At 42.1% G+C, this 27,079-nt stretch overlaps 1 protein-coding gene across 1 annotated transcript in view; it reads left to right on the forward strand.

The window, feature by feature from the left end:
- DNMT1 (DNA methyltransferase 1) overlaps positions 1–27,079 on the forward strand; it is a 184,154-nt gene that overhangs the window by 143,070 nt on the left and 14,005 nt on the right. The window contains exons 16-30 of the mRNA XM_069233185.1: positions 990–1,177; positions 1,323–1,503; positions 2,885–2,982; positions 3,125–3,272; positions 3,681–3,796; positions 8,064–8,265; positions 8,444–8,577; positions 10,913–11,086; positions 13,272–13,496; positions 13,970–14,162; positions 21,787–21,877; positions 22,217–22,351; positions 22,950–23,232; positions 25,221–25,362; positions 25,455–25,621. Coding sequence (XP_069089286.1) covers positions 990–1,177; positions 1,323–1,503; positions 2,885–2,982; positions 3,125–3,272; positions 3,681–3,796; positions 8,064–8,265; positions 8,444–8,577; positions 10,913–11,086; positions 13,272–13,496; positions 13,970–14,162; positions 21,787–21,877; positions 22,217–22,351; positions 22,950–23,232; positions 25,221–25,362; positions 25,455–25,621 — 2,477 coding nt within the window. The remainder of the gene's footprint in view (positions 1–989; positions 1,178–1,322; positions 1,504–2,884; positions 2,983–3,124; positions 3,273–3,680; positions 3,797–8,063; positions 8,266–8,443; positions 8,578–10,912; positions 11,087–13,271; positions 13,497–13,969; positions 14,163–21,786; positions 21,878–22,216; positions 22,352–22,949; positions 23,233–25,220; positions 25,363–25,454; positions 25,622–27,079) is intronic.

Below are 27,079 nucleotides of genomic sequence, written 5' to 3' on the forward strand. Positions count from 1 at the left end.
CAGGCCATCCAGATGGGTCTGGAAGCAGAGGTCCCACTCCTAACGACTGGGCTGGGTCATGCTTTACAACACTTAGTTTAACTCAAGTATGTATTGTCACTACATGTAATACATGCAAATTGATGCAGCGTTTCCAGGTGCCGAATATTAGCTTTATGTAGCTTAAAGCAAACAGTTTGCTAAACTACCACGAGGCCGAGGTCTGTATGTTTTCTCACAATATGCTTTACAGGCCACGAGGTTTTTATGGAGCAGCAAAAAGAGGCAGTAGCACAGTTTTTGCATTGTCTGGGGTTGGGTGTTTGGGAATTTACTGCGTAACCGAATCCGAGGGTGAGGACCGCTTTATATTGCAGAAGATGAGGTTGTCATTGCACTAGTTTACAGTGTCAGAATCTCAGTTGCTATTTTGGTCCCAATGGTTTAGCCCTTAAACTAATGTTTCAGCCTAGCTGAAAGAGCCCTACAGATGGTTAGGGCTTGCTTTGATTGGGTAAATAGTTGTCATAGCCTTCACATATGGTGCATGGTTCCTTTGTATACAAAGTTACACCCTCTCCCTACTTCTGCACCCTCCTGATGTCACACTTGTGTAGTTTGGGCTATGTTCTGAGGGCATGTAGAATATTCGAAGAGTTGATCCTAGGGAACCTAGCTGTTAAAAAAACAAAAACAAAAAAAAAAAAAGTAATGTCACTAGAAGTTTATCCTAAATGTACTTAATGTTTCTCCAACCTGCAACTTATATATATTTAATATAAAGTAACAATCTTCAAACGCATGCCCCTCTGCATCACACGTTCTCAAAGTGGACTAAGACCATGAAAGACTAATTTTTCAGCTTCCTACAGTTACCTTAATACTCTTCCACTTCTACAAATGTGTAGCTCGTTAGAAATGTTGGATTCAGTTAACCTTAAATCTAACTTCGTCTGCCAGTTTTTTGCCCTATTGTGCCTTATAGACCTATTTTTTTTTTTTGTTTTCAGACCACTGTCCCACCTTCCGGGTTGAACTTCAATCGTTTCACTGAAGACTCCTTGCTACGGCATGCTCAGTTTGTGGTGGAGCAAGTGGAGAGCTACGATGAAGCTGGAGACACCGACGAGCCTCCAATCATAGTCACTCCGTGTATGAGAGACTTGATCAAACTGGCTGGAGTCACGCTGGGCAAGAGGTATGTGCAGGTCTCCACCTCCGTGAACTACTATGCAAGGATTTGTGCCTAGGGATTGTATTTATGTCGAAAATAAGATGGCTTATTTAATATTGGTGGACAATTTATAACAAATGCTGCTTAATGGGTGTAACTTCATTCCTAGGAGAGCTGCTCGAAGACAGGCCATTCGACATCCCACAAAGATTGTGAAAGACAAGGGCCCCACAAAAGCCACTACTACTTTCCTTGTGCACCAGATCTTTGACACCTTCTTCTCTGAACAAATTGAAAAGGACGCTGACAAAGAGAACGCTACCAAACGCAGACGTTGTGGTGTGTGTGAGGTAAAATCTGTGTTTGGTAACTAGACTTTTTATCTTAAGCATTCTTTGCCGCCGCCAAGGAATCTTAAACACTCAAATTTGCTTTCTCCAGTACCCTCAGTTGTCACCATTTGAGTGCTTACTAAAAGCAGTGCGCGCCTTAACATTCGTAAAACTTAGACATGCCAGAAATAAAGCGCCCCTCCCCACCACTCAAGAGGCACATGTAATCCGAGGCTATGCTTTGGAGGAATGGCGTCTATTATAACTGAGATTTGTGAGTTTGTGTCTTGACTATATTGCAACCAATTGGGCCATAGGTTTGACGCTGATTAGAGTGCCCTTAAGGAATGTTGACCATGGATTGCTGCAGCCAGAAGTAATATCAAATGATGTTCCTCATGGGTTCATTTGTAGAAAGTTCCCTATCAGTTTTCATAACTCCACAGACCCTTTCAGTAAATGAGTTAGATGTACAAGACGTATTCATTCGATAACAGCTCTTAGGCTGACACCTGTCACTAATGTCTTACAGGCAATAATAAAATGATTAATTTGAAACATTGGCACAAACCGGTCTTGAAGTGGTGCAACCAGCCCTGCTAATAGATTAATTGGTTTCGTTAATTTCGATAACCCTGGGGTAGAATTGAGCAGGGCTGTCTTCAGAGCAGGTAAATGAAGGCGCCTAGAGGTGCCACTACGAAGAGTTCTTGCTTGGGAGGTCTCAAGGTGTTGGCTAAATGGGTTGGTGAGCATGTTTCTCATCGGCAGTGTTCAGTCCAGGGGCTGATAAATCTGACCACTGTATCTACATATATGAAATATTTAGTTTGGAAAATAGTCATTAATACCTTTACCTTTTTTATGCTTGTACGACGTTCTGGGAACTGTTCCACTAAATTCACACGAACAAAATGATTACCTCTTGCTTAAAAGATTAACTGTGACCAGGTATAAATCTGCCTAGAATTAATGGCTTATCACATGAACACAGACTTTGTGCAACTTTAACTCATTTATTGAAGAGGTCCCTCTCTGGTAACAAATTCCTGATATGATTATAGCGCCCCACATGGAATGTCTTGATGTAACCCGGTTCTTCATGGGTTAATAGGCTGACCCACCTTCATAAAGACACTCTTTTGGTAATGAACCGCTCGAGGAAAATTCCAAGGTGTATATGCATAACCAACAGTACTGGAGCGGTTTACAGCATTTAAAAATTGCTGTTGAGCCCCATAACAGCTGGTGACTACCATGGCAGTTATGAGTAACCTTACTAAATTTAGATACTCTGTTTTACTCTATTTATTCAACTGCCTATAGGGGAGCAGAGGTGAGAAGCTCCTTGTTTTTATTGGTGACCCCTCCTTCTCTGGACTTTTTTTCTTTCTTGTAGGTGTGTCAGCAGCCAGACTGCGGGAAATGTAAAGCATGTCAGGATATGATCAAATTTGGTGGTAGTGGTCGCAGTAAGCAGGCCTGCAATCAGAGAAGGTAATACTACCTTGTGTTTATCAATAACCCAAGACTTGTGTACTGAAACTAGTTTTTAATCCACTCAGTATGCTGGCAAGCAGGACATGCTCTTACCCACTGTATTCTAATTGAAAAGTATTATGGTTGATACATTTTTAAGGTGTCCGAATCTGGCTATCAAAGAAGCTGATGACGACGAGGAGGTTGATGATGCTATACCAGAAATCCCTTCACCAAAGAAAATTCTTCAGGCCAAGAAGAAAAAACAGAGCATCAATCGCATTTCATGGGTTGGAGACTGCATCAAGGTAATTCCATCTAGAATCTTTAATAAAAAAATAAAAAAATCCCCATATTTGAGGTTTGCCTTAAACAACTAAGCTTACATTTAATGTGGGTCCTAATATAGCCAGATATCACTGCAGCTTTCTACAGTCTGGGTTTGGCATGGTGTATTTTCTGGTTCATTCCTCTGGCATGCTTCCATAGCTGCTTCTTGCTTTGTCTGTTATGCAGTTATCTTCACAAGCCTATTCTTTGGGGTAGTAGTTGGATATTTTAGGAAAACTAGGAGTATTGTGGTGACACTCCCCTGGGAATGTTGATGGGGAAACAACCAGTCATTCGATGTAGTTTAAGGTGCTCGTTGTGTGTTTTTTTTTTTTTTTTTTTTTTTTTTTTTACACCTTTTCTAAAGATGTGCATTTGTCTTTTAGACGGAAGCCAAGAAGGAATACTACCAAAAAGTGTCTATTGACTCGGAAATGCTGGAAGTTGGGGATTGTGTTTCGGTCAGCCCTGATGAGCCCTCCAAACCACTTTATTTGGCAAGGTATGTATGACCAGGCTAGCTGATAATGCTTCAACTATGGATTGCATTCATGGTTTGTTTTTACAATAAATCGTACATTACAGCCACACTCCACTGTCCAAAGGACATTGTTCTGAAGTCTAGTGGCTCTTTTAACTGCTGTTACTGAACTTACGCCATTCAGCTTTCCAAGAAGGAAAATACCTGTATTTGTTTGTTTCCCTAATTATGTATAGGATCGCGAATTACAGACCTTCGTGTATTGAAGCTGTAGATATCCTGAATTAGTGTTGGCAATCTTGGATGTAATGAGGTGAATTTGCTGAGATTCTATCTTCTGTAGATTAGCAACAGACTTGAAATATATATTCCTAAATATTGTCCATTGTGGAATAATGGAGGTCATCGTTTTGATAGTAAAACGCTTTGACCCTAAAAGTAGGAAGCCAAGCGCCTGACATCTAATGTACATTTACAAACTTGTCTACAATCTGGAGGCCCCCTCATCACTGTCTAAAGCACCTCTGTCTTGCCTTTCCTTGAAACCACATCACCCATGCTTACAGTGCAGCAGTTAAGTGCCAGTGAGAAATTGGGTTGTTGGTTGAGTGGGATGTTAAGCCTGCTCAAGCAACAGCCGCAACCCCAGTCTCCGTGAACCAAAAAAAAATCGCCAAGTTAACTTGTGCTTAATCCTATGGTAGCCTGGCACTTAAAAAGTCAGGGTTAACATAGACAATGTGTAAGTATTTAATCAGAACACAAACATTTTTAAAGTATAAATGTAAAAAAAAATCTGTTCCAATTTAGAAAAGTAGAGCATTTTTAATACTTTATTTGACACCAAAACAAAGTTGAATCTGAGTTAAGACTAGATTTTAAGGTAAAAAGTAGAGCCTAAACATCAATGCGCCAACCACAGTTACCTGCTTGCCTGGGTCAGTGTTGAAACGATGGCAGACTTCAATGGAGCTAGAGTGGGACACAGTGGATTGAGTCCACTTGGTGCCTACCTTCAAACAAGGAGGACATTTTGAAGAAAAGTCTCTGATTAGGTAAATGTTTAGCAGGGCCTAGTGTTTAAGGAGGCATCATTGGCGCTGCTGGACAAAGTTGCTGTGAAGATTTCCACGTACTAACTTGCTTTTTGGATGTCTGATCTCCAGCAGGACAAGGCTGTTGCAGTTTATGGGGCTGGATACCCTTTTGGCAAGGTTATGCAGAAAAGGATTTGCTGCTGCATATGGGCTGGGTGGGGAGGGTAGTACTCAGGCTGGGTCCAGGTGTTCAAGATGGTTGGAGCCTTTTCTGTCCCTGAGGGTCTGATCTTCCCAGCCACTAGCCCTAGCAGTGACTCTGGGTGTTCTGGGTTCAAAAAGGAGAACCGGGCTCAAACAGCAGGGCTCGGAGGGTTCATAGCAGGTTTCAGGAAGCAATAAGCAGTCCTTCCAGGTGCCGCAAAGCAGTCTTTGGAACTACACAACAGGCCTCTGGCAGTCCTTGGTCCTGAAAGTGAAATGAAGAGTGGCTCTCAGGGTATATTTTGTACCTGGTGCCTTCCTTGAAGTGCTAGTTTCTAGAGGATTCCCTTTGAAGTGTTTGAAGTTTGCTGCTTTTACTGCCCTGGGTTCAAGCTAGCTGCATGAACAATGAAGGGGTGAGAAGTCCTTGTGTGAAGGTAGAGCACAGCAATTTCATTTGCCAGATGTTTGTGCCCTGCTCCCCACTCCCTAAACCACTGCCAGTGATGGCCTGTTCAAGCACACCTAATCCCTCTTTTGTGGCTCTTTGAGGAATAAAGTAATCTACCAACTACACTCAGTCATGTGACCCAGGAACAGGCTGCATGCCCCAAATAGGATGAGAAAATACCAGAGTTGTAACTCAGTCACTCACTAAATAGTCTCTCAAACACAAAATGCTTACCTGTTCCCAGTCAAAAGGTAGCATTTAATCAATGTAGTAAGGCAACCAATACTAGCCTAAGTGAGGTAGGCCTCACAGTAGTAAAAAACAAAGTTGAGTTTTTCACTACCAGGACATATAAACCATACATATCCAACCTTTTTAATTACAATGCACCCTGCCTTGTGGGCTACCTAGGGCAGTTCCCTGTGGTCTGCAGACCACCAGAGAGTCTGCAGGCCTCGGCCAGGAGGAAGGCACTTCTTCCGCTGGGGCCTTTGACAAATGTACATGTTTTTATATGTATTACTTTTTTGCAGCAATTTTTAGAGCACTAAGTTCCCTGTACATCCAGCAGCTTTCAGGCAAAAATAAAAGCATCAATACAGGCCTTTAATTCTACTCGCCTACTTTCTATGGCGAGCCATATTTTATCAGGTTGAGCTATTTTTAGGACCTACTGGACCCTTCTGGTGAGTTGACAAAGTACAGATGTTCTGTTCAGTTCAAGTAAAAGAGGCCTTTCAGTCGTCTTGTCACAGTTGCTCTGTTAAGAGATGGAAGTCGAAAGTCAGTGTCTTAAAATTAATTTTTCTTCTTACTGCAGAGTTCCAGGATTTTGTCATTTTCCCTATCATTTAAATAGCGAAGTCCACTGTACAAACATTAAAATATATTTCAGTAGTTGTGAAAGCCCATTGTTTGTACTTCTGTGATGAAGGAAAATATTTTAATAGGATCAAAACAAACTGGAACACTTGGTGATGTGCAAAGAATACATGTTTTCTGAAACTTTTTTTTTCAGATTTGTTAATACATTGTATACTTTTATCAGTAAAGCTGCAAGTTAGTGGGAAGGTTTTAGGCTTTTGACAGATGATAGGTTTTATTTCCTTTCCCACCATACACTTATGTGAACGTTTTCTCAGATTTTATGTACCTAATAAATAAAAACAGAAATCGCTTGGGAAATGTAGAATCTAACCTGAGGATCTCAACTTTACTAAATATAATGAAACATGGAAACATTATTCACCGAGATGCAGGGCCAACCTTCCCATTAATTTTTCATTTTTTTGCATACTTTTTTCAATATAATCTTTAGAGTTCAAGTTTTTGTTTGGTGTGTACTTGTGTTGTGAATTATTTTTTTAAATGTTTGAAATGTAAATCTTACAGATTGCTTGGGGGTCTCCGGCTTCCAGTAGTTCAATGGAGTAAAAAGGTTGGCAACCACTGGCCTAGGGCCTACCTTAGGGGTGACATATGTGCAATAAAAGGGTAGTGTAAGGATTGGCAAAGGGGTATATCGCCAAGTGCTGATTTAAAACTACATTCAGGCTGCAGTGGCAGGCCTGAGACATTTTAAAAGGCTACTAACATGGGTGGTACAAGAAGTGCTGCACGCCTACTAGTGGCTTAATTTATTAAAGGACATGGCAATAAGGTATGCCACTTTACAAGGTACTTGCAAGGAAATAAACTATGCCAGTTGGGATTAAGCCAATTTTTCCATGTTTAGGGAGTGAGCACAAACACTTAAGGACTGGGAGTCCTAACGCCAACAAAAACAAATTTCAGCAAAAAGGATAGATGAAGGCAAAAGGTTTGAGTATGACCCTGCAGAGAGCCAAGTCCAACGGTGCCCCATTGTAGAGATGCTACGTACTTCTGCTAGGGGACGATCAAACCTAATTTGCCTCTCCGCATATATTATCAACGTGGCAAACAGATTACCATTGTTTTGGGATTTCTGAAAACACTGGAAAATACCAGTTCACAAATCTTAAGACTGAACTCTGAATCGATAGGAGATGCAACATTATTATATTTAGTCAGTTGCATTACTAAATAAAAGAAGAATGTAGCTTTGCCCAAGTCTCAACAAATACTCAACAGTAGAACTAGTTAATTCGATTGCACATCTCCAAGCCTCTAGCAGAATTACCCTAGCAAGAGCCCCAAATATCCTAAAGCAATCTGCACACCTGAATAGTGCATCTAGTCCTATTTCATGAGTATTACCATTATTATTGTTTTTTATGAAACTATCCCAAGATTGGATTAATACTAGGATTTAGTGGCCCTGCATCTTGGTTGTCCCTCTTATGAGCTCTGAATTGTACAACAGCCATCCTTACTCTTGTGAATGAATAGCCTGTGAACCCGAATATCTGCCATAGAACTGTAAGCGTGCAGTAGTAGAGTTGTGGAGCAATTGCCCAAACAAATCTTTGGTCTGTCAGAGTTCAAATTGTAAATACGGTGGAAAATCTTAAACAGATTGAAGAAAGTATATGCTGTAAGAGCCATTACTAAATTCAATGGTCTGTTAATACGGTTTGTGACATGAAGCCAAATTCATATTTTTGTTGTTGTTTAGGATTGCTGCCTTATGGGAAGAGAACAATGTCCAGATGTTTCATGCACACTGGTTTTGTCTTGGCACGGACACTGTTCTTGGCGCAACATCTGATCCACTCGAACTTTTCTTGGTGGACGAATGTGAAGACATGCAGTTGTCATACATTCATGGCAAAGTCAATGTTATTTACAAAGCTCCTTCTAAGAACTGGTTTATGGAGGTAAGGTAATCTAGGTTGAACATGTATATTCCTCTAAAGAAAACATACGACGTCCCCAAGCATTCTTCTCCATTAGAGGGAGATAGGGTGGAAAAAGGGGGAGATGCAGTCACTAAGGTGTTTATTACATAACTTAATTTCAGAGGAGGCTTCTAATTTTTACCCCTTATTCCTTAAGGGAGGAATGGACACTGAAATTAAAATGGTGGATGACGATGGCAGAACTTATTTCTACCAGTTATGGTATGATCCAGAATATGCAAGGTTTGAATCTCCTCCAGAAACGAAACCAACTGAAGAGAACAAACATAAGTGAGTATTTACAAAGCAGTGTTCGTTGTGTGTGTGTTTTTTGTTTTTTTAAATCTAACTTTTGCCAGTACCTTTTTGTTTTTACCAAAACTATAATCATTGGGCTGTTCAGAGCAGCTTTCAATCACAGCTCTTCGTCATTGTTAATGTTCACATTTTCCTGCAACTCACTAGAGCATATTTTGAGGCATTGGTCAACCCATTTCAGCCATTGGCTCTCTTCACTATTGTTGGCTGCGTTCTGCTCTCACAAAGAGCACAGCCCAACAAAGTAGATCCCTTCTGTTGGTAGATACCTATGCTAGGTCCCTCATCTCAGTACCCATTACTATTTCCTTAAGGAAATCATTTGTCAGACCACACAAAGTACCTCCCCTTTCTACCATGTTCCAGTCAAAGCACCTGATCACTGAACCCTGAGACATGTAGTTTCCTTTGCCACCCTTGGTCTGTGAATACTGTCCTGGCTTTTCCTCGAATTTTTTATGGTGGTAGTCACTATCTGTACATGTTCTTTTTGTATCAGATGAGCCTTATCGTGGGTATCTTAATTTAATTCTTAACCTCTACACTAATTACCTGCTGCATTCGGAAACCCTTAGAAATTGCATCCCTTTAGCATTGACAGTAAATTATCAAAAGGTTGAAGCCTACACCTGACCTTACGTTGCTGATCACTTTACCTAACCCTTTCCAGGCTGGGTTTTCTTTGATTATGTTATATCTCTGCTGTTTTCACTCTACGTGTTGACATTTTCTGAGCTATTTTAATGTGTAATTTTCTTAACCTGTAAAATGCAGTTGTCAAGGTGTCTAGTGTGTGAGGAAACTGCTTCAGACCCTCACGTTCCATGTTCCCTCAATTTATACTCCGTGTGAATTTTTCCAGAAGATGGTGGAATCCTGAAGGACTGAGGCCTTCTTAGAGGCAAGTTGATGATGCTCCAGAGCAATTACTTTTGAGAAGCCCCATACAACACTCCTCCTGGAAAGGTGGCTCGTTCTGTGGGATCCCAAAAAGAGCAGTCAAACAGTAATGGTGAAAGGCAGAAAATTACTGCCCTCCAGCTCACTAATGAAGCTTGTTCATCTGACTTGTTACTGCCTATGCTCACAGCGCTAGCTTGCTTGTCAGATTAATGCTGGGACCATTCCAGTTACTGTCTCCAAAGATTGACGCATTCAGGAAACCATTGATAAGATCACATTTTTGCTGCCCCACTTTAACAGCACCTTGCCACGACCTTAGGTGTTCCTGACTATGGACATTAGTACTTGGTCACGCTTTCAACTCGAAAGTTTGAGGTCACATGCACACACTCCAGAAAGCTTTAAGACCATCGAGAATTGACACCTAGGAAGATCCTTTCTTAGGTGTCTTTGGAAGACCTCTGCTTCTCATTGAGTGACTCCTTAACCTATGGAAGATTGTAATTCTCGCCCACAAGTTCACCTATAGTAATAAGAACCCCTCACAAAGAGGGGAGATCAAACGTCATCTCAGTTTCTAACTCTAGCTTTTAAAGCAGCTATTCCAGGCTACTTAAGAAATTCAAGCAGTCTGCTCATAAACCCCAGAGGTTTAATGATCTGACCCCTGACTCTATATTGTCAGTCAGGCATGGACATGCTTCAGCTCCTGAAGCTTTCTTTCCTCCAGATGGTGGTAGCATGTGTGGAACCACAGCCCTTCAAAATACTAATCCTATAGCAGTCTATTACAATCCTGAGGTTTGGCACTACGTGAAAGATCTCCCAGACTATAGACGAGAGGACATTGTGGAGATGGTAAGAATCTCAAACCACTATTACTGTGCTGTTGAGACAGCTGAACTTGCAGAATCGGGCATGGCACTACTTTAGGAAGATTCTCATGCTCTGATCAGATAGACAGCTTTGATTTATTTTGTACTTCATGGGGTGTATTGACTCAGTCGACAGTCTTCTAGTTATAGAAAGAGGACACATAGGGTCCATTCTTTTGTTGAAAGCCAAAAGACATGTAATCCGCTCGGGCATATACATCTTATTTTCTCTAATCCAATTAAGGTAATATCTATTATATACTGTGAGTTTTACGTATTGTAATTTAAAAGCTAGGCGAGTGCCTTATTATTGATCTGAAGTGTGCCTGGTTGGTTGCCATTAAACGGAATCAATGTGTCATTTATGAACTTGTATTTAGGGTTGGCAAACTTTGTGCATGCAAATGCGATGGGGTGGTGTTTCATTCTCATGACAGCTATTGTAGTTAACCATTTTTCATGGTTGTGGAGGTAGCATTGTAGTTTAACTTTGTTTTAAAAATACGTTTTTTTTTTTTTTTCTCCTTTAGGTTTTGTGCCAGCTGTACTCGTTTAGATGAAATCCGGCTTAAAGAAATGCCCAGAGTGTTAGATAATCAAGAAGAGATGGATGGTAAAGTGTTTTATGCCTTTGCATATAAAAATGGAGTGCAATACAAGGCAGGAGATGGAGTATTACTGCTGCCGGATGCTTTCTCATTCAGGTCAGTATGGGCAATACTCTGCGACTCCTGAGTGGAGTACAAGGTACTACAAGTAGTGCTATGAGGGCAGCTTTCGATGCCACAAATTTCTTGGTGGTTGGCCCGTGCAATGGCAATTATTTGGTTTTCGGCTGGTGATATGAGTTATGTTTGCAAATTTGGGTCTAGTGCAGGCCGAGGTTACGGGCATTAACTGTAACAATGTGGTTGCGGTGGGTGGAAGAATGTTTGCACTCCCAACTGGATAAATGGCAACCTTTACTATACAAGACACTCGGGATAGTGTGTACAAACAGTTAAATGCTAATGCCATGAGGTTGTGTGGTAATACATTTCTAATGGTGGGCAGCTTTATTAACAATTTTTCTAGGCAATTTTCAGAATTGCCCACATGTTCTAGATTGAGTATATTGTATATTCAAGAGGGTGCTGTAGTTCATTCTGGAGAACAGTTAAAGGAACTTAAAAGATGGAAGCTTTTCAAAATAACTTTCTTCACCTGTAACACAATTATCTGAATCCTGCTTAAAACTATAATTTTATTGGCTGTTTTTGATCTAGTTTTGAACTTTCAGTTAAGGCCCAGAAGGGCTGCATACTAGTTTTTAGATGCATTGCATGTACATTTCTTTAGTGGCAATTGACTTCTGCCCCCACCCCTATTTTGTGTAGCTCTTCTTTGAGTAAAGTGCAATTCCCATAGTAAGCTAGTCATTGTGATTGTGTGGCTAGCCTTTCTTCCACAGCTAAATATGTATACTTCTGTTACTATGTGGCTTTATTCAAGTAATTTGAGGTCCCTAATAGGGACTCTAGGCCATATGTAGCACACATTTGTTTGCTTTTTTAAAAAAATACAAAAAGTGACATGGTGGTCGGCTGACCCCAGCAGGCAAACGTCCCTGTGTGCTGAACTTTCCCAATGAGTCAAATTGTGACCTGCCTTATCAATATTGATGAGACGGGTCCCTTGCAACTCATTTGGGAATTACAAACTGGTTCAGACACTTTAGTGCATCAGCGTTTTTGGCTCACAAATTTGTTAACACTGAAGTCGTGCATCTGGCACCTAGTTTTACTGACTTGGACCTGAGACTGACTAGCTGTACTAGGTAGCTGGTGGTTTCCCAGGCAGCTGGAAGGGGAGGGGGGTGTAGGGTGGAAGGTGGTGGTGGTGACTGAAGGGTTGCCAGTTTTGTTCCTGGGAACTGTTTTTGTAGCAGTGGGTAGTTATAAAAGCACTCGGGAGTTCCTTGTATGTCCAGTAGTTTTCAGGCAACAATAAAAGTGTCAAGATAACTGGTGATTAATGTATCTGCTGAAGAGATCGGAGTTTTTTTCTAGTGTCCGTTTTGACTAGTCTAAGGACCGCAGTGGGGTGTATGTGTGATTCAACAAACATGTGCATTGCAGATCCCACAGAGGTATTATGTGCATAGCTCAGTTGAATATTGCTTTTATCAGAGATCCATTTACTGTGCAGTTCACAAGTTAAAAACATAATCTAGCAGTGAGCTATGAAAGGTCAAAGAGCAGCAAGCAATTCGCATGGTGCAGGTTAGAAAGTTGTTTTTCTGAGTTTCATTATACTAATGTTGCAAAAAAATTGTTTAGAAATAAATTCTCATTAGTAAAGCCAGCCCTAAACATGCTTATGTTATAAATCCTACATTTGTGCTTATCCAGACCAAGTACTCTTAATAAAATACTTACTAGTATGGATGACACGAGATTCCTACAACTTGTAGCACTCTTTATCTAATCGAACACTGACTTACACACGTACAATTAATTGTCTACATCTGTATGTAATGTAAACTGCTGACTCCCTATGCTCTTATGAGAGGTGCTTCAGAACAAATGAAATACATGAGAGCAGGGCTATAGAAACACATGGTGCACTTTTGGATGGTGACGGTAGGGAATCACTGAAGAGTTGCAATAAAGATCGCTGAATCATGATGCACTGTAAGACCATTTTACTATGCTTTTAAAATCTATTACAGCTGAATGTACCATGAAGTGTGCCTTAGAATGTGCCATTTTGAAATTAATCTAATTATGTGCCTCATCCATGCTGTTATGTTGAAGGTTTTCATTCTGCTGATGTGGTTCTAGGCATGTCTGAACAAGATTATTCTTGGACAGATGACTTGTAATTCTTAAATTTATCAACCTGTATCAGTGTCAAGGTAGGCAGTCCAACAAAGCGTCCTCCGAGGAGAGATGATGTGGATGAGGACTTGTATCCAGAGTATTACCGGAAAACCTCAGACTACATAAAGGGCAGTAATCTGGAAGCCCCGGAACCTTACCGTATTGGGCGGGTTAAAGAAATCTACTGCAACAAACGCAGCAATGGCAAACCTAACGAGTCGGATATCAAGCTGCGTATAACCAAATTCTACAGGTGAGGTTTGACATCTGAGTCCTTATGTAGCACTGCAGGTTCTGGAACAGTTAACTTGCTTATGCAGACTTGAAATTAATTGCCTCCTTTTTGGAATGGCTGAGAAGCCTGTATTAAATTGCACTCAGCCAGATTAAGATTTTGGCAAAAGCTAATGTGACCACCCTAATTACCAGTGATGCTGGTGTTTGAATGAATCCTGTTGGCTGCACTAAAAATAGATGTACCTTTTTATATAAAAAAACAATCAAACCTTTGTGTTCCATATCCCTTTGCACACCTACCTCTGGAATGTCAGTGCTTCATGCTCCACAGGACTCTGCAATGCAGAGGTTTTTATACAAATTATGATTGTACTAACCATAATATTGAGTATCCTACGCACTTGGCTGTAGTCAATTTGCTCTCTACTGCATGAAATCCTAGGTTGCGTAATTGAGCCTTGAATAGTATTTTTTCCAAACCCCCTCTAGACCTGAGAATACCCACAAGTTCATGAAGGCTAGTTACCATGCTGATATTAATCTTCTCTACTGGAGCGATGAGGAGGTCGTGATTGACTTCAAAGATGTCCAAGGCCGTTGTACTGTGGAATATGGTGAAGATTTGACTGAATCCATTCAGGAGTATTCTGCTGGCGGATCGGACCGTTTTTACTTCCTCGAGGTACAGCTAAGTTTACAAAATACTTTGTATAGCGCTGCAACCTTTCACAAATAGGTAATGGCTTGTGCTTTCTTGGTCTGTATTCGCACAAAGGTACTGCCACGGTTGTCTAAGTACACACTGAAACTAAACCTGCTACAAGCAGTGCTGAATCTGATTTCTTTCTTCTGTGTTCCTCTGGTCACCCTAAAATGGCCAACTCGTTTGAAAGTGTGAGTAACTCATAAATTAAACTGGGTGAACCAGGATCAGTTCTCTGCTTTCTCAGGAGCACAATAGGTATATTAGTATTATCTTTTGGCCGTGTAAAGAGATCAAAGGTGCAAATCTAGGATGCAGCAGAGGAACCGGCAAGGTTAGCTATAAAGTGCACAGTTGGCTGTCTTTCATTTGGGCAAAGCTAGTTCAGGTGTTTCATTCCATACCCTAGGGTTTTCAGGCCTGTTTATTTCATTGTGGTGTCTTCCACTCTACTTTCTATCATGGTTTGCAGCAGTTTGGGTATGAATGATTGTGGGGGGCGGGGTGGGGGGGGTGTTTGAACCTTGAGCTCCTGCCACATGTAGGGTTACTCCAGTATTGGAACTTTCATAGATGCACATGCTTGAATCATTCCCCTTCGAGATGGGAGTCCCTGGTATTTTTAATCAAGTAGTACTAACAGAAGGTAAACTTAAAGGCCCTAGGCCTCTCAGTTTAGCACTCAGTTATTTTGAGAAAAAAGGACCAAACTTAAGTTCACCAATCAAGCAACACCACCTAGAACCTTCCTGAGGGAAGCTCCAGTCCCTCTGATTTTCTTCCTCGGGTTGTGCTAGGGAGTCTCCACAGAGCTCTGCTCCGCATTTAACTGTTTCGGGATACCCAAAGATTTTAATTCTTAACGGATTTTGAATTGTACCTGACAAGGCCTCAACTATGTCTGACAAGGAAAGAAAGGATTTACTCAGATCCTGTAAAACCTCTGGTTAGAAAAGTTGCACTCTGAAGACCCTCACCAGAAGTGTATATACAGTCTACCTGGACCACTACAAAGGATTGCAAGGTAGGTTGCACTTTTTTCTCCTATCTTGTAAGGATAGAGAAAGCAGATTGTTAATATGGCAACAAACTTAAATCCAGTCTCTGATCCTGAGTGACGACTTCTGCTTCTTTAAGGCAATCCCAAAAAAGAGCAAGGTCTCCTCAGTCAAGGTTCTCAGCAGCCACGAAAGGCCACCACAAAGACCACCTCAGGGTCTTACAAAGGCCCCAGCCCCTCTTCACCTCCACACACTCCTCAAAGTGAGGGCATTCTAGCACTTCAGAAGGGGCTAGAAAGTAATCATCTGTGCCTCCTACTCCTAAGTCATCTCACGCCTTTTAAGAAGCCTTCATCCGCTCCTCCAGTCGAAAGACCACAAAATCCCCACCATCAACAACCTTGACGACGATGGCAGCAAGATCTGTCTCTTCCTCTTCGTCTGTTTCTTCATCAATTCTGACAATGCCCTCAGTTATCCACTGTCAGACATCGACTACTACGTCATCCATGACAGTAACCTTGGTATCTTCATTGCCGTCATCGACATCGTCAGACGTGGCCTCAGCCACGAAGCCATCGACCGCCAAATTATCTTCGAAATCTTGAATGACGAAGGCAACCATAGAGTACTCCTATGACACTGTCGACAAAGCAGTTTACGACACCATCGGCAAGCTTGTCAACTAGCTAAAATGCAGAAAAGGCAGAAAACTACAAGAATTGCACCGCAGCATACTTCGCAAAGAAAGATAACCCCTTGGATTCCAACCCACCTTCTTGAGGGTGACGACAAATCTGAGCATCCATTTGGAACAGCAGTCTCTCACAATTAAACGGAAATTAACAAGATGAGGAAGACTAGTATAGTGAAGCATATAACCCACAATTCAATGGAGCAACCATATCAAGTGAGACTTAATATGCTGAACACATTAATGACCGACTTGCAGGCCATGTTAGCTGACTATAGAAGGCGATTTTAACCCACAGAAAGTACTGCCTCAGTCAGTATCATCAAACCTCTCCAGCTCCTCACATAGGCACCCTGTGTCAGGCCTAACTTTACCATTAGTTAACTCAATCACACCTAACACAACCCTTCCACAAGACACTGTCATATCTGATGGAGAACGAGGAAGGCCAGCTCCTCGACAACCAATTGGAGTGGGATGAATATATAATTCCAGCTCCACCTTCAAAAGTAAACCCTTCCAGAGGACATCAGAGGATCCATAATATTATAGAAAGGGCTGCTAAATGCTTTGCTCTTCCCATGCCATTCAGGCAAACGGATTGCTTTGCCTCTGACTCTTAAGGAGCCATTCCAAAAATCAGTACGCTCCTTGCCAATAGTAAATTACATATAGGAAGGTTTGAAGGCCATGCAAATCAGTGACAAGTCACCACAGTGCTTCCACGTCTAGGCAAATACTAAGCACCTGAAGATGCCCCAGCATGCTTAATTGGTCACCCTCATCCAGATTCGGTGGTAACACAAGCAGCCCAGAGGAGGGACAAAAATCCCTCCACACCAATATCTGCACCTCTGGACAAGGAAGGGAGACGATTGACTATCTGCAAAAGATTCTCTTCAATGTCCACTCTGTCAGAGGTGTTAACTCCCTGGCGGTTCTAGCGAGAGATGACTGGTAATTATGGGCAGACATAACCCCACATATTGAACTGCTGGAGGACACTAAACCAGAGGATAAAGATATTACAGGAAGGGGAACACACATCAGAAATCATTGACTGTGCGATGGACATAGCCACCACTGCATTTCATCACTTGCGGGAGCTGTTGTGCTCAGAAGACTAGGTTGGCTGAAGGCCATATCTCGCCCAGAGGTCCAAAATAAGATACTTGACCTTCCGTTTGATAGGCAAGCGCTTTTTGAGTAGTATATTGAGTCATTGCATTCAAAATCTGACAGACTGCTAAATCTTAAGGAACCCAGCAGTTTTGAAAGTCCTCCTTTTGTGGCAAGCGGACATGGAAATCAAACTCCATCCCCAGTCAGGATTTGACCTTTGCACGGTGAACTTGTCTTGACTCTACTCACCCCGCCCCTCCCGCAAACACTCGTCTCCACTCAACCGAAGCATCCTTTGGGGTAGGAGAAAGACATGGTAGGTATCTCCTCCAAAACCGAAAACTTTCTTACTGAGACTTTTATTGCCTTTTCAGGTGCTTTCTAACTGAAGCAAAGCCAATCGTGTTTATTTTCAGGTTGGCAAGCTTTATAAGAGTACTTTTGGGCAGGGTGAAACTATCCGATTGCTGAAAGGGGTACAGGATTTGAGCACTTGCATCCGGAGTTTACTTTTTGTTGCCTTTTTAAATGAGCTGTAGTATGAAGATTTGATCCACCCCTACACTTCCCTAAATAAAGTAACCAGATAATTCCATATCGTCAATGACCCATTCTCCTGTCTTATATTTTAATTAAGAAACCATGGATTCTGGCAGTTGTAGTTTTTGCATCCACAAAGGAACTAATTGGCATGTTATACAGCACAAAGAGTTAACTTAATATGTACATCAAAGGAGTGCTGTGATGGCAGATGGGGGTGTGACTGTGGTCTTAAGGTGAAATATTTATTTTAAATGAGCGGAAATTGCATTGAAAAATCAATGAAAGACTCGTCCCTTCCCAGCGGCACTAGAAGTAATATCGTGTGAAAGGCATTACAGTGCAAGGCCATGAGGCAAAGGGTACCTGCAGAGGAGAGAGGTCTTCAATAGTAGAACGAGCTATTGGATGTGGCAACAAGGGGAAAATTGCATGGTTAAAGCGTTATGAAGTAGCCTGCGATATCTGCTTTTTTTTTTTTTGTCAGTTGGACGGGGGAAACAGACTGGGTGGAAGAGGGGAGAAGAAACGAGATGGGGGAGTGGGGGCTGTGGGAGGGATACAAGTTAAAAGTGCAGCGTTTTGTGCGGTCCTTCAACATCTAAAATGCTCACATAGGAGCCTCAAAATGCAGTGAGCTAAATCTCAATGTAGGGAGGCAGCTAGTAATTGAAGTTTAGATTTTCACGAGCCATAAAATCAAACATAAAACTGACACTTTACATACTTGTAGATTATGCGCATGGCTCCATTAAATGTCCAGCAAAACAAATCCTTTAATTCAGCTCCTAAGCAGAGGAAATGTCAATATAAAACTGACACCTTAAGGTAAGGGTGCCCAAACGTGTGTAGGCAGTTAACTTTTTCTGCAGTTCTATATAGTGCAAAGTCGACGAAAAGGCTTTTTTTTTTTTTTTTTTAGCACACCCCACAGAATGTGGAGGTAATGCCAAGATTTGAGCCTGGGTCAGAGGACAGCGTCTGTTATGCCACATTCTCTACATGTGGTGCAGTGCATTTATGCAACCCCACGCTGTACATACAATATCTTTGTATGGACTCAAGTTCCCCCTGACCACAGGTTGTGCTGTATGGTCACTTTCGACAGACTCCTCACTTCCCATCAAGGGCCGAGTGGTGAGAATGACCAAGAACTTCCCAGACTGCCTAAACGCTCACCAGATAAACCAACCATAGGGGAAGGATGTGGCGTAGCAGCCAGAGCTGCGGACTTCGGAGCTGCGGAACACTGTTCTAGTCTCCATGCAGGCTCAATCGTGTGATTCTGGGCAAACCACTTAATCTCCCCTCGTTGACAAAAAAATGTGTTCTTGGGAAATGTAGCCGGTGCTCATGTAAAGTGCTCTAATACCTTTATTTTGTTTGTGCTACATAACTGGGGGGGGTAGGGGGGGAGTAGATATTACAAAAACTGCAAGATGCCCGAAAACAAGTGGAAGAAACCTACCGCTAGGAGCGTGAGGCAAAATAAGTAAATGGTGTGCCACAGTAAGGTACATGGCATATTGTGCAATAATCCATGTAACGGAGTGTCTTCAAGGCAGTAACAAAACAGCCTCTAGGCTGGACAAACTTAAAGCATTTACCAACTACATCCAGGTCTTTTTGAAAGACTGACCCAGGAGAGAACTAGTGATGGGCATGGTTAAAGCCCACAGAATAGATTACAAGATGTCAAAGCAGCATTTGCTTGCTGCTATGCTTGACCTAAAAGCAGTATGTTTTTATTCAACGTGCCTGGACAGTGAACTTTAAACTGCGGTTTTCACTGTAGAAAGGCCAGTGTCTTCACTGTCTAACTTAATTTCACTAGTTACTGTGCTAAGTTCTAACTTTTGAGACCACCAAATGCCTCAGAGCAAGGTATTTGGTTAATTGTTGCTTTAAAAACAGCTCATTGTAGAGATCAGATTTTAAGGTAATGTAATTGAAAGTGACTTTAGAAAGTCACCACTTTGTTGCCCAAACCTTAGGCAAACTCTTTTTTTTCACTATCCTGAGCAGTAGTCATCAACACATGATGCTCATATGCCCCTGCCCCCGCCCCATATCCATCAAATCTGCCCAGGAAGTGTGGAGGTCTCGAACAATGAGCAAAGAATTGCTGAAAGGAGCAGCAACTTGCAGCAAGATAATTACCGGGTGGAGGCCCCAAAGGACCCAGTTTCAGAGGCTGCAGTCTCTGGGAAGCAAATGGTGACCCCTCCTTCGCCTGCCTGCACTTTCTTTAGGCAGACAGGCTGGCATCTTCCTCCAGAGGCGGGAAAACCAGTTTCCCAGGAGTGGCAGCTCATTTTGCTGGGTACGCACCAGGGTTGTGCCTAAGGCTTTTCAGAGTGTAAGGTTTGACCGATCTTGGGTTCCAATAAACAGGGGTGGGGTTTGATGTAAAATGGAGGGGTAACCTTGTGGGAACTATTGGCCCATTGAATAGCGAGTCCTTCCCTTTAATAGTGGATGGCATAAGTGCTACCTCAGTCTTGCAGCCCTAAGATCACTAATGAACTGAAAACACAGGACTGCGTGGCTGCTCCCCGAACCCAGTAAGGCTGCACAAAAGACTGGACTGTCTCTGCTGCAAAAAGGATTAGCTTACCTGTAAATTGGACCCGCACTAGACTCCCGTGATATGTGGATATAAAATCCTCAGGCCAGAGTCCACTTATGGCCTCCAGGGAGGCCCAGTAAAACTCACTTTCAGCATCCTCCATTCCATAACACCTGGACCACTTGTTGGCTGGAACGTGTTAAAGATTTAAAGTACACGGAGAAGCCATAGACTACAGACTACGACGGGTGAACTGCTCCTGGACTTCAGTGGTTATTGTGGCTAATCCAAGGTGTTTTATTCTATTGGCTACTAACTGCTTGAAATGCTTTATTACATGCAATAGAGTAAAGTTAAAGTATTTCTTACCTTTGGGGAAAACTCGTATGTCTGGGTGCCCTTTTTATTTTGCTGTTTTGGCATCTAACATAAAAATGTTTAGCTTTATAGATTGGTGCCACATTTGTATTGTGAAAGCTTTACACTTTCCTCTGAGCCAGCATATGTGCCAAAGCTAGATGAGCTAAGGACGTTCTTATGGCGAGGTCACCCAGCCATACCATATAATCCACTTTCCTACTGTAATTTTCTGTTTCACTGTCAACTACTGTAACAGCAAAATCGCACAACCCACATCTACCCAGTGCTAGCTTGGCAACATACTTTCTTTCTCAGTTTGAGATAACAAGTCCGTTGTCAGTTGTATCTGGTATCTGTTCGTATGTACACTCCTTCGTCTACCTGAGGCCATAAATATGACAAACGGTGCTGAAACGCATTCCTTTTAGCTTGCAAAGTATGACACGAAAAGAGCCTAAAGGAACAGACTGCGAACAAACATCTGCAACTTGAAGATTTGTCGTTTTACTAACGAGGACTGCAGTTTAGATTGGGAATAGACAGATTTTTTTTAGGGAGCGGGCGATTTAAGGCGTTCTTCTGTTTATGTATGTATACCTGTTTGTGCACAGGAGAACTTCGGTGCTCGCATTCTGTGGCTGTGATGCTCTCATTAAACTTTGAGTAATTTGAATCACTGAATGTTTTTTTCGGGAAGCTGGAGACGTGCTGCTTTAATAGTGCAGTGAGATCTTTGACGGCTGAATTCTCATCAGTTTGAGTTACTCCACGGTAGGAATCCAGACGAAGTCTTGTAGACCAGGATAACTTACTGCATTCGAAGCTCGTAGTTTCAAACTCTCCCCACTACTAGAAACTAAACAGGAAATTTTAACTTGGCTGAAGTATGCATTGGGGAGGTTTCCAGGCCATTTAGTCTGACAGGTTTACAGTGTGAAGTTTGCAAGTATGAACATGCTTGATCCTAGGCCTCTAGGTACCAGTACATACAGGTAACTTGTTTTACTAGTACATTTTGTACATTTTTGTAGCTTACTTTGTGAGTAAAGATTGGGTTATTGTAAGATTACTAGCTGCAGAGGAAATACTCCTTTCCGATGCAGTCTGAATTTGAACCAACTGTTAAAGCAGGTGCTTTATTAGTCTTTGCATCAAGATTTTTTTAAGCAGGTCGTTCAAAGTAGTTACCCTGCCAAAGACTGGTCTTTAAAGATGTGTGGTGTACTGTCAAGTTGTTTCTGCTTTTGTCTGATTTGTGAAACCACTGCATTGAATGCTTTATATAGTCTCAGATATGTGTGTATATAATCTTTCCAGGCTTACAATGCAAAGACTAAAAGCTTTGAGGATCCTCCCAACCATGCTCGCAGTGCTGTGAATAAGGGGAAGGGAAAAGGAAAGGGCAAAGGTATGTGGCAGTTGAATATTCCTTTTGTGTTGACTAATGAAGTTTGGCTTGAGGATAAGGAGGGTGCTGTACAACAGGCTTAATGGTGTTTGAAAGCAACAGTGACCCCGTTGCAACTTCGAAGTTATACAGTGGTTTCTTTTTGGGCTAGTTAATCTTTTCCCCTCACCTAAATTGGGTCTGACTCTTGGACCATACTTTTTTTTTTTTTATGCCATTTTCAGATTTCCTTGGCTCCTATTCAGTTTAGCATGTACATAGCAGTTTCTTTAAAGATACTGTAGTGCAGGATTCACACTGTTGTGTAAAGGATTGTTCTCATGCATATTTTTCTTGCAGGTAAAGGCAAAGGGAAATCTTCTACACCATCGGAGCATAATGAGAACGCCACTGTGGAGGACAAGCTGCCCAAACTACGCACCCTCGATGTCTTCTCTGGCTGTGGAGGATTGTCGGAGGGCTTCCATCAAGCAGGCAAGCTAAGCCTCTTTGACTATTTTAAGTGTCAAGCAGTGCTTAGGAGCATTGTGGCAAAAAGCTGCAGAAAGGCGCGAGTCCATGGTTAATATGTTAGTGCAGAGGTTTGAAATCATGAGAATGTTTCAGTGGAATTGTACCTTTTTGTGATTTTTTTTTTTTTTTTTTTCTCCAGGTGATCATTTCATTACTTTCGCTTAGCTACAATTCCAATTAAAGAGCATGCGTGTATGATGGAATAAGGCTTGGTTTAGACTTGTTTGCATGTTGTGGAGCAAACTAATATCTATACTGTAATGTCGGGAGTGGACATATGTTCACTAACTGATGGCTATCCTGTCTTTTCCAGCCCATCTGCAAATTAGTCTTCACCTACTGTCCTACAGACAGTCTCACTGAATTTAAATTCTCTGCAGTACAAGCCCGTGGCATGTTAGCTTTCAGTGAGATTTAGTTAGTTCTGTGGTGCCATGAAGTTTTGAACCCAGGTCTGGACATAACTTTCACTTGGGGGCTTTTCACTGAGAAGCAAAAGTGCAGGATAGACTAATGTTCCAATGTAAGTGTTAATTTATTTTATTTTTTATTCCCCTAGGAATTTCTGAAACCGTGTGGGCGATTGAGATGTGGGATCCAGCTGCCCAAGCTTTCCGTCTGAACAACCCGGGTACTACGGTGTTCACAGAAGACTGCAACGTGCTGCTGAAGCTTGTCATGGCAGGAGAGAAAACCAACTCTTTGGGACAAAAGCTACCACAGCGGGGTGATGTGGAAATGTTGTGTGGTGGTCCTCCTTGCCAAGGTTTCAGTGGCATGAACAGATTTAATTCTCGGACTTACTCAAAGTTCAAAAACTCCCTTGTGGTGTCTTACCTCAGGTTAGTTTGCTCTCATCAAGCCTTAATGATACATACCACTAGATAATCATTTATAGGGTAGGAATCTTAGTGTGGAATGCTTTGTCTCCAATCTAAGAAATATGTGACTATACTTGGGTACTTAAATCTTGAAGGGAGGCAGGCTCCTGAACAAGTGAGAAATCAACCCTTCCAAATGGTGACTCACCGGAACAGAATTCTATGCTTCTGAAAGGTCTGTCTTTTAGACAGTGGTTTTCTACCTACGATCAAGTCCCAGCTGTTTAAAAATTATAGGTTTCATAATTCACTGAACAGCGCAACCTGCTGGTTGTTGTAAGCTAAACTTGAGTCTGTTGGAAGAATGTTTTATACAATTCATGGCTTCGTTGTTTGCTCCTTATTTGCTGCCTCATAACAGTGGTAGTGAAGGATAAAGGCAAATGTTACACAACGGTAAGTAAAAACTTGCACCCGTGCATTGGATTGGCGCTTAGGTACTCATTCCTGACATCGTAGCCATTTTATTCCTGGCAACAAACATTAGTCTTCAAGGTGTACCCCTCTAAGAAGTAAAGCTGCTCAACTTTACCATCAAGATCTGCAGGATAGGCCCGAACTGTGCCATGATACTATCATTGATTTTCCCCTCCCAGTAAACTGATCCTCTAGTTCTACTGACAAGCCCAACCCGTAAACGTTTTGCATGACCAGTTACAAGCTGTTTACCGTAGCTGCTGGTTCAATCAGTATAGTCTACACCCTGATATAACCTAAGCGGGAGACGATTATTTTTGCTGACTCAGCCGAATTGGGTGTTCAGTATTCCCCAGTTAACAAACGTTATCTTCCTGTGTTAAATATAAATGAAGCAGCCAGAGGTTTAGAAAGAAATTCAGGGCCCCTTTTGATTTACCTTGAAGCCCAAAAGACGGCAGTACCTGGAAGCATGACAAACCAGTTTCATCTAAACTGGAACACCTTGTAAGCTGATCTAACAGCTGGGCAGATATCCTCTGCAGGGACAACAGCTTAAGTAGCTTTCAACAGATGACCCCCTGCAAGAAGTGAAATGCCAATTCCTTGTCATCAGCTACTGGGATACCAAGAAGTAGTATTTTCGGTGGCAGCTGAGAACTTTACTAGCAGATGTTTGAACACACCCTAGGCTTAAGTCCTATTTCCCTTGTTGCTAGTCCATGTTTTATAATGTATGTGCAAGCAGACACTCCTGTACCCTGCTTGGTTGAGCCACATTTGGCACCGAGATCCATGATTTCTACAAACACCAAACCATTCACTGTCCATAGCTGGCTGACCAGCAAACTAGTAACGATCTGGGTTTTTATCTCAAAGCTGCACAATTTCAGACTGTGCAGAGATCCTGTGAGGGCAAGGTGTGTGCTGTACAAGAAAGTGTAGCTCCTTGGAAGGAGCAAGTTGTATTACTGTGTAGAAGCAGCACTAGGCATGTGCTCATCATTGTCATCATGTAACCTCAATGCATATAGGTCATATCACCTGTAATTGGAGAACCAAGATTACTTTGTCTTCTATCTGATTAAACTTGTGAAAGAATAAGGATGTCATGCAGATGACTGATAGTTTTGCATCGAGTAGCAGGAGTTCCCCTACATCTAAAAGGCTCTAAATTTATCTTCTGCACTCTGACCTTTTTGAGTGACTGCCTTGAGGTGGTAAGTGGATCATGCCTAATCTCATTCCCTGCCTAGCAGATCTAAAAGTGAGCGGTTTATGCTGGAAGCACTTATGTATTTCATTCAGGCCTATAGTTTCTATCCAGGTGTGGTAATAGTGTTCATCTTGAAGATGCTATTATTGGAACTGTAATGGCAGGTCGATATGCTCTCATCAATGGTATTAACTGAAAACAGTTGAGTGTACAGTCTTACTATGTTGCACAGAGGGTCCAGAAGGACTCCAGTTTCCACTCTTGACCTAAATTTTGAATACTTTCCTTGGTGGTAATTACCTTTTTTCTTTTCCAGCTACTGTGATTACTTCCGGCCTAAATTCTTCCTCTTGGAGAATGTGAGAAACTTTGTGTCCTTCAAGCGGTCCATGGTGTTGAAGCTCACCCTCCGATGCCTTGTTCGAATGGGGTATCAGTGTACATTTGGTGTGCTACAGGTAATAACAATTTCTAGGGTTAATCTGGTAACTACTGCAAGCAAATCTTATTGCTAGAGCGTAAATTCTTATCAGTGGGTTCTTTACTTCAGGCAGGCCAGTATGGAGTAGCACAAACGCGTAGAAGAGCAATCGTCCTTGCTGCAGCCCCTGGAGAGAAGCTCCCAGTGTTTCCAGAGCCTTTGCATGTGTTTGCACCCAGAGCCTGCCAACTGAGTGTAGTGGTGGACGACAAGAAGTTTGTTAGCAACATAACCAGGTATGTATTTTTGGGGTTTGCAGAGTTTGGAAAATTGCTTATGACTTTCATATTGGGCAAGAAGTTCTAAAAACCGTGTTGAATCTTTTCTTTCCACTGAGAATCTAATGAACACTACTGTTCAGCAGTGTTTTCTCTGCCGGAGATGTTACCTAAAATTTCACCCTTCCATTCTGCTGTGCTGCAGCAAGTCTCACTCATTACACAAACACACAAGTACACATTTCTCAGGCTGTTTTAAACCATATTTCTTGTGAATTCACAGGAACCCATACAGTTGGCTACAGTTTTTGCAATATCCTTGGGAGGGGGATGGTTTCATTTTTAGAATGGATGGGTCTGCTCCAGTATTGTGTACTTGAGCTGCAATCAAAAGGAAATGGCTGAGGAGCACAAAACATAGTACCTGGTGTAGGTCCTGCTTAAAGTCAAAGGCATGGACATGTTCTGCTGTCAAGGTAAATCCTGGGAGGTCATTTTAGTAATCAGTTATCTGAGGAAACCCAAGAAGGTGAAGCAAGATTCTAACCAGCCCTTTTCTCCGAAGGTAAGTTGCAAGGCAGTCTGTGTTGCCACTCTTGCATCTGATATCGATTGAGTTGATCCCAATGCACCAGAGGATTCCAGACTTGGAAATAGGGACTGGTTGTTCCTCCTGCTTCCTGGTGCTGAAAAATTGAGTCCTTCATCCTGTTTTAGATCTTTGCCCTGTTAATGCTTTTCTGTGGATAGGCAAAGTAAAAAAGCTCAGTGGCCCATGTTCTGTCTTGTATCTGGATGACTGAATGGTAGCTTTGGACTTGCAGGACACTTACTTCGATGTGCCCTTGCTTTAGTTTAGTCAAGGTTAGTCAGAGCATTTTAGTTTGCCTTGCTTCGCCCTCAGCCTAACCTGTGCCCCTGTGTGTTCACAAACGTGATGACTGTGGTTGGTGCCTTTTTTTTCTTCTTTTTTTTGGTTAGCAATTTTAGTCTTTATCGCAATAACTGAGGGCAGACTCACCACTTTCAATTTTAGTCTACTTTGAGACTGCGAGCCTCATTTTTGGCTCTCAATCGATCTGAAGTAACACTTCATTCCTTCAGACTTCTGCAGGTGCATTTGAGGCTATAAGCCTGATATTTCAACCTCTGCCCTGGATCTTGGTGAGCAGCTTGGGGGCTTTGTGGTGACCTCATTCTTCTTGCTTGTCCACTTCAGGAGATGGCATATATGGTTTTGGCAGTGGAATCTGGAGTCTGTGGGCCCAGCAACAGGAAAGCCTGTGTATTATCCAGCTTTAGGTGTAGAGTGCACAAGATCTGCAGTGGTGATTGCTTGACCACAGCCTGACCAGCGCAAAACCCTCTAACCCCACCCAGAGCTGAAAGTGGCGACAGATTAATCACTACTGGGTTGGGGAGGTCATCTGGAAGAGATGGATACCAGACGATCCTAGCGAACAGCAGAAAACCTTC

The sequence above is a fragment of the Pleurodeles waltl genome, chromosome 4_2 (assembly GCF_031143425.1).
Source record: "Pleurodeles waltl isolate 20211129_DDA chromosome 4_2, aPleWal1.hap1.20221129, whole genome shotgun sequence".
Taxonomy (NCBI): domain Eukaryota; kingdom Metazoa; phylum Chordata; class Amphibia; order Caudata; family Salamandridae; genus Pleurodeles; species Pleurodeles waltl.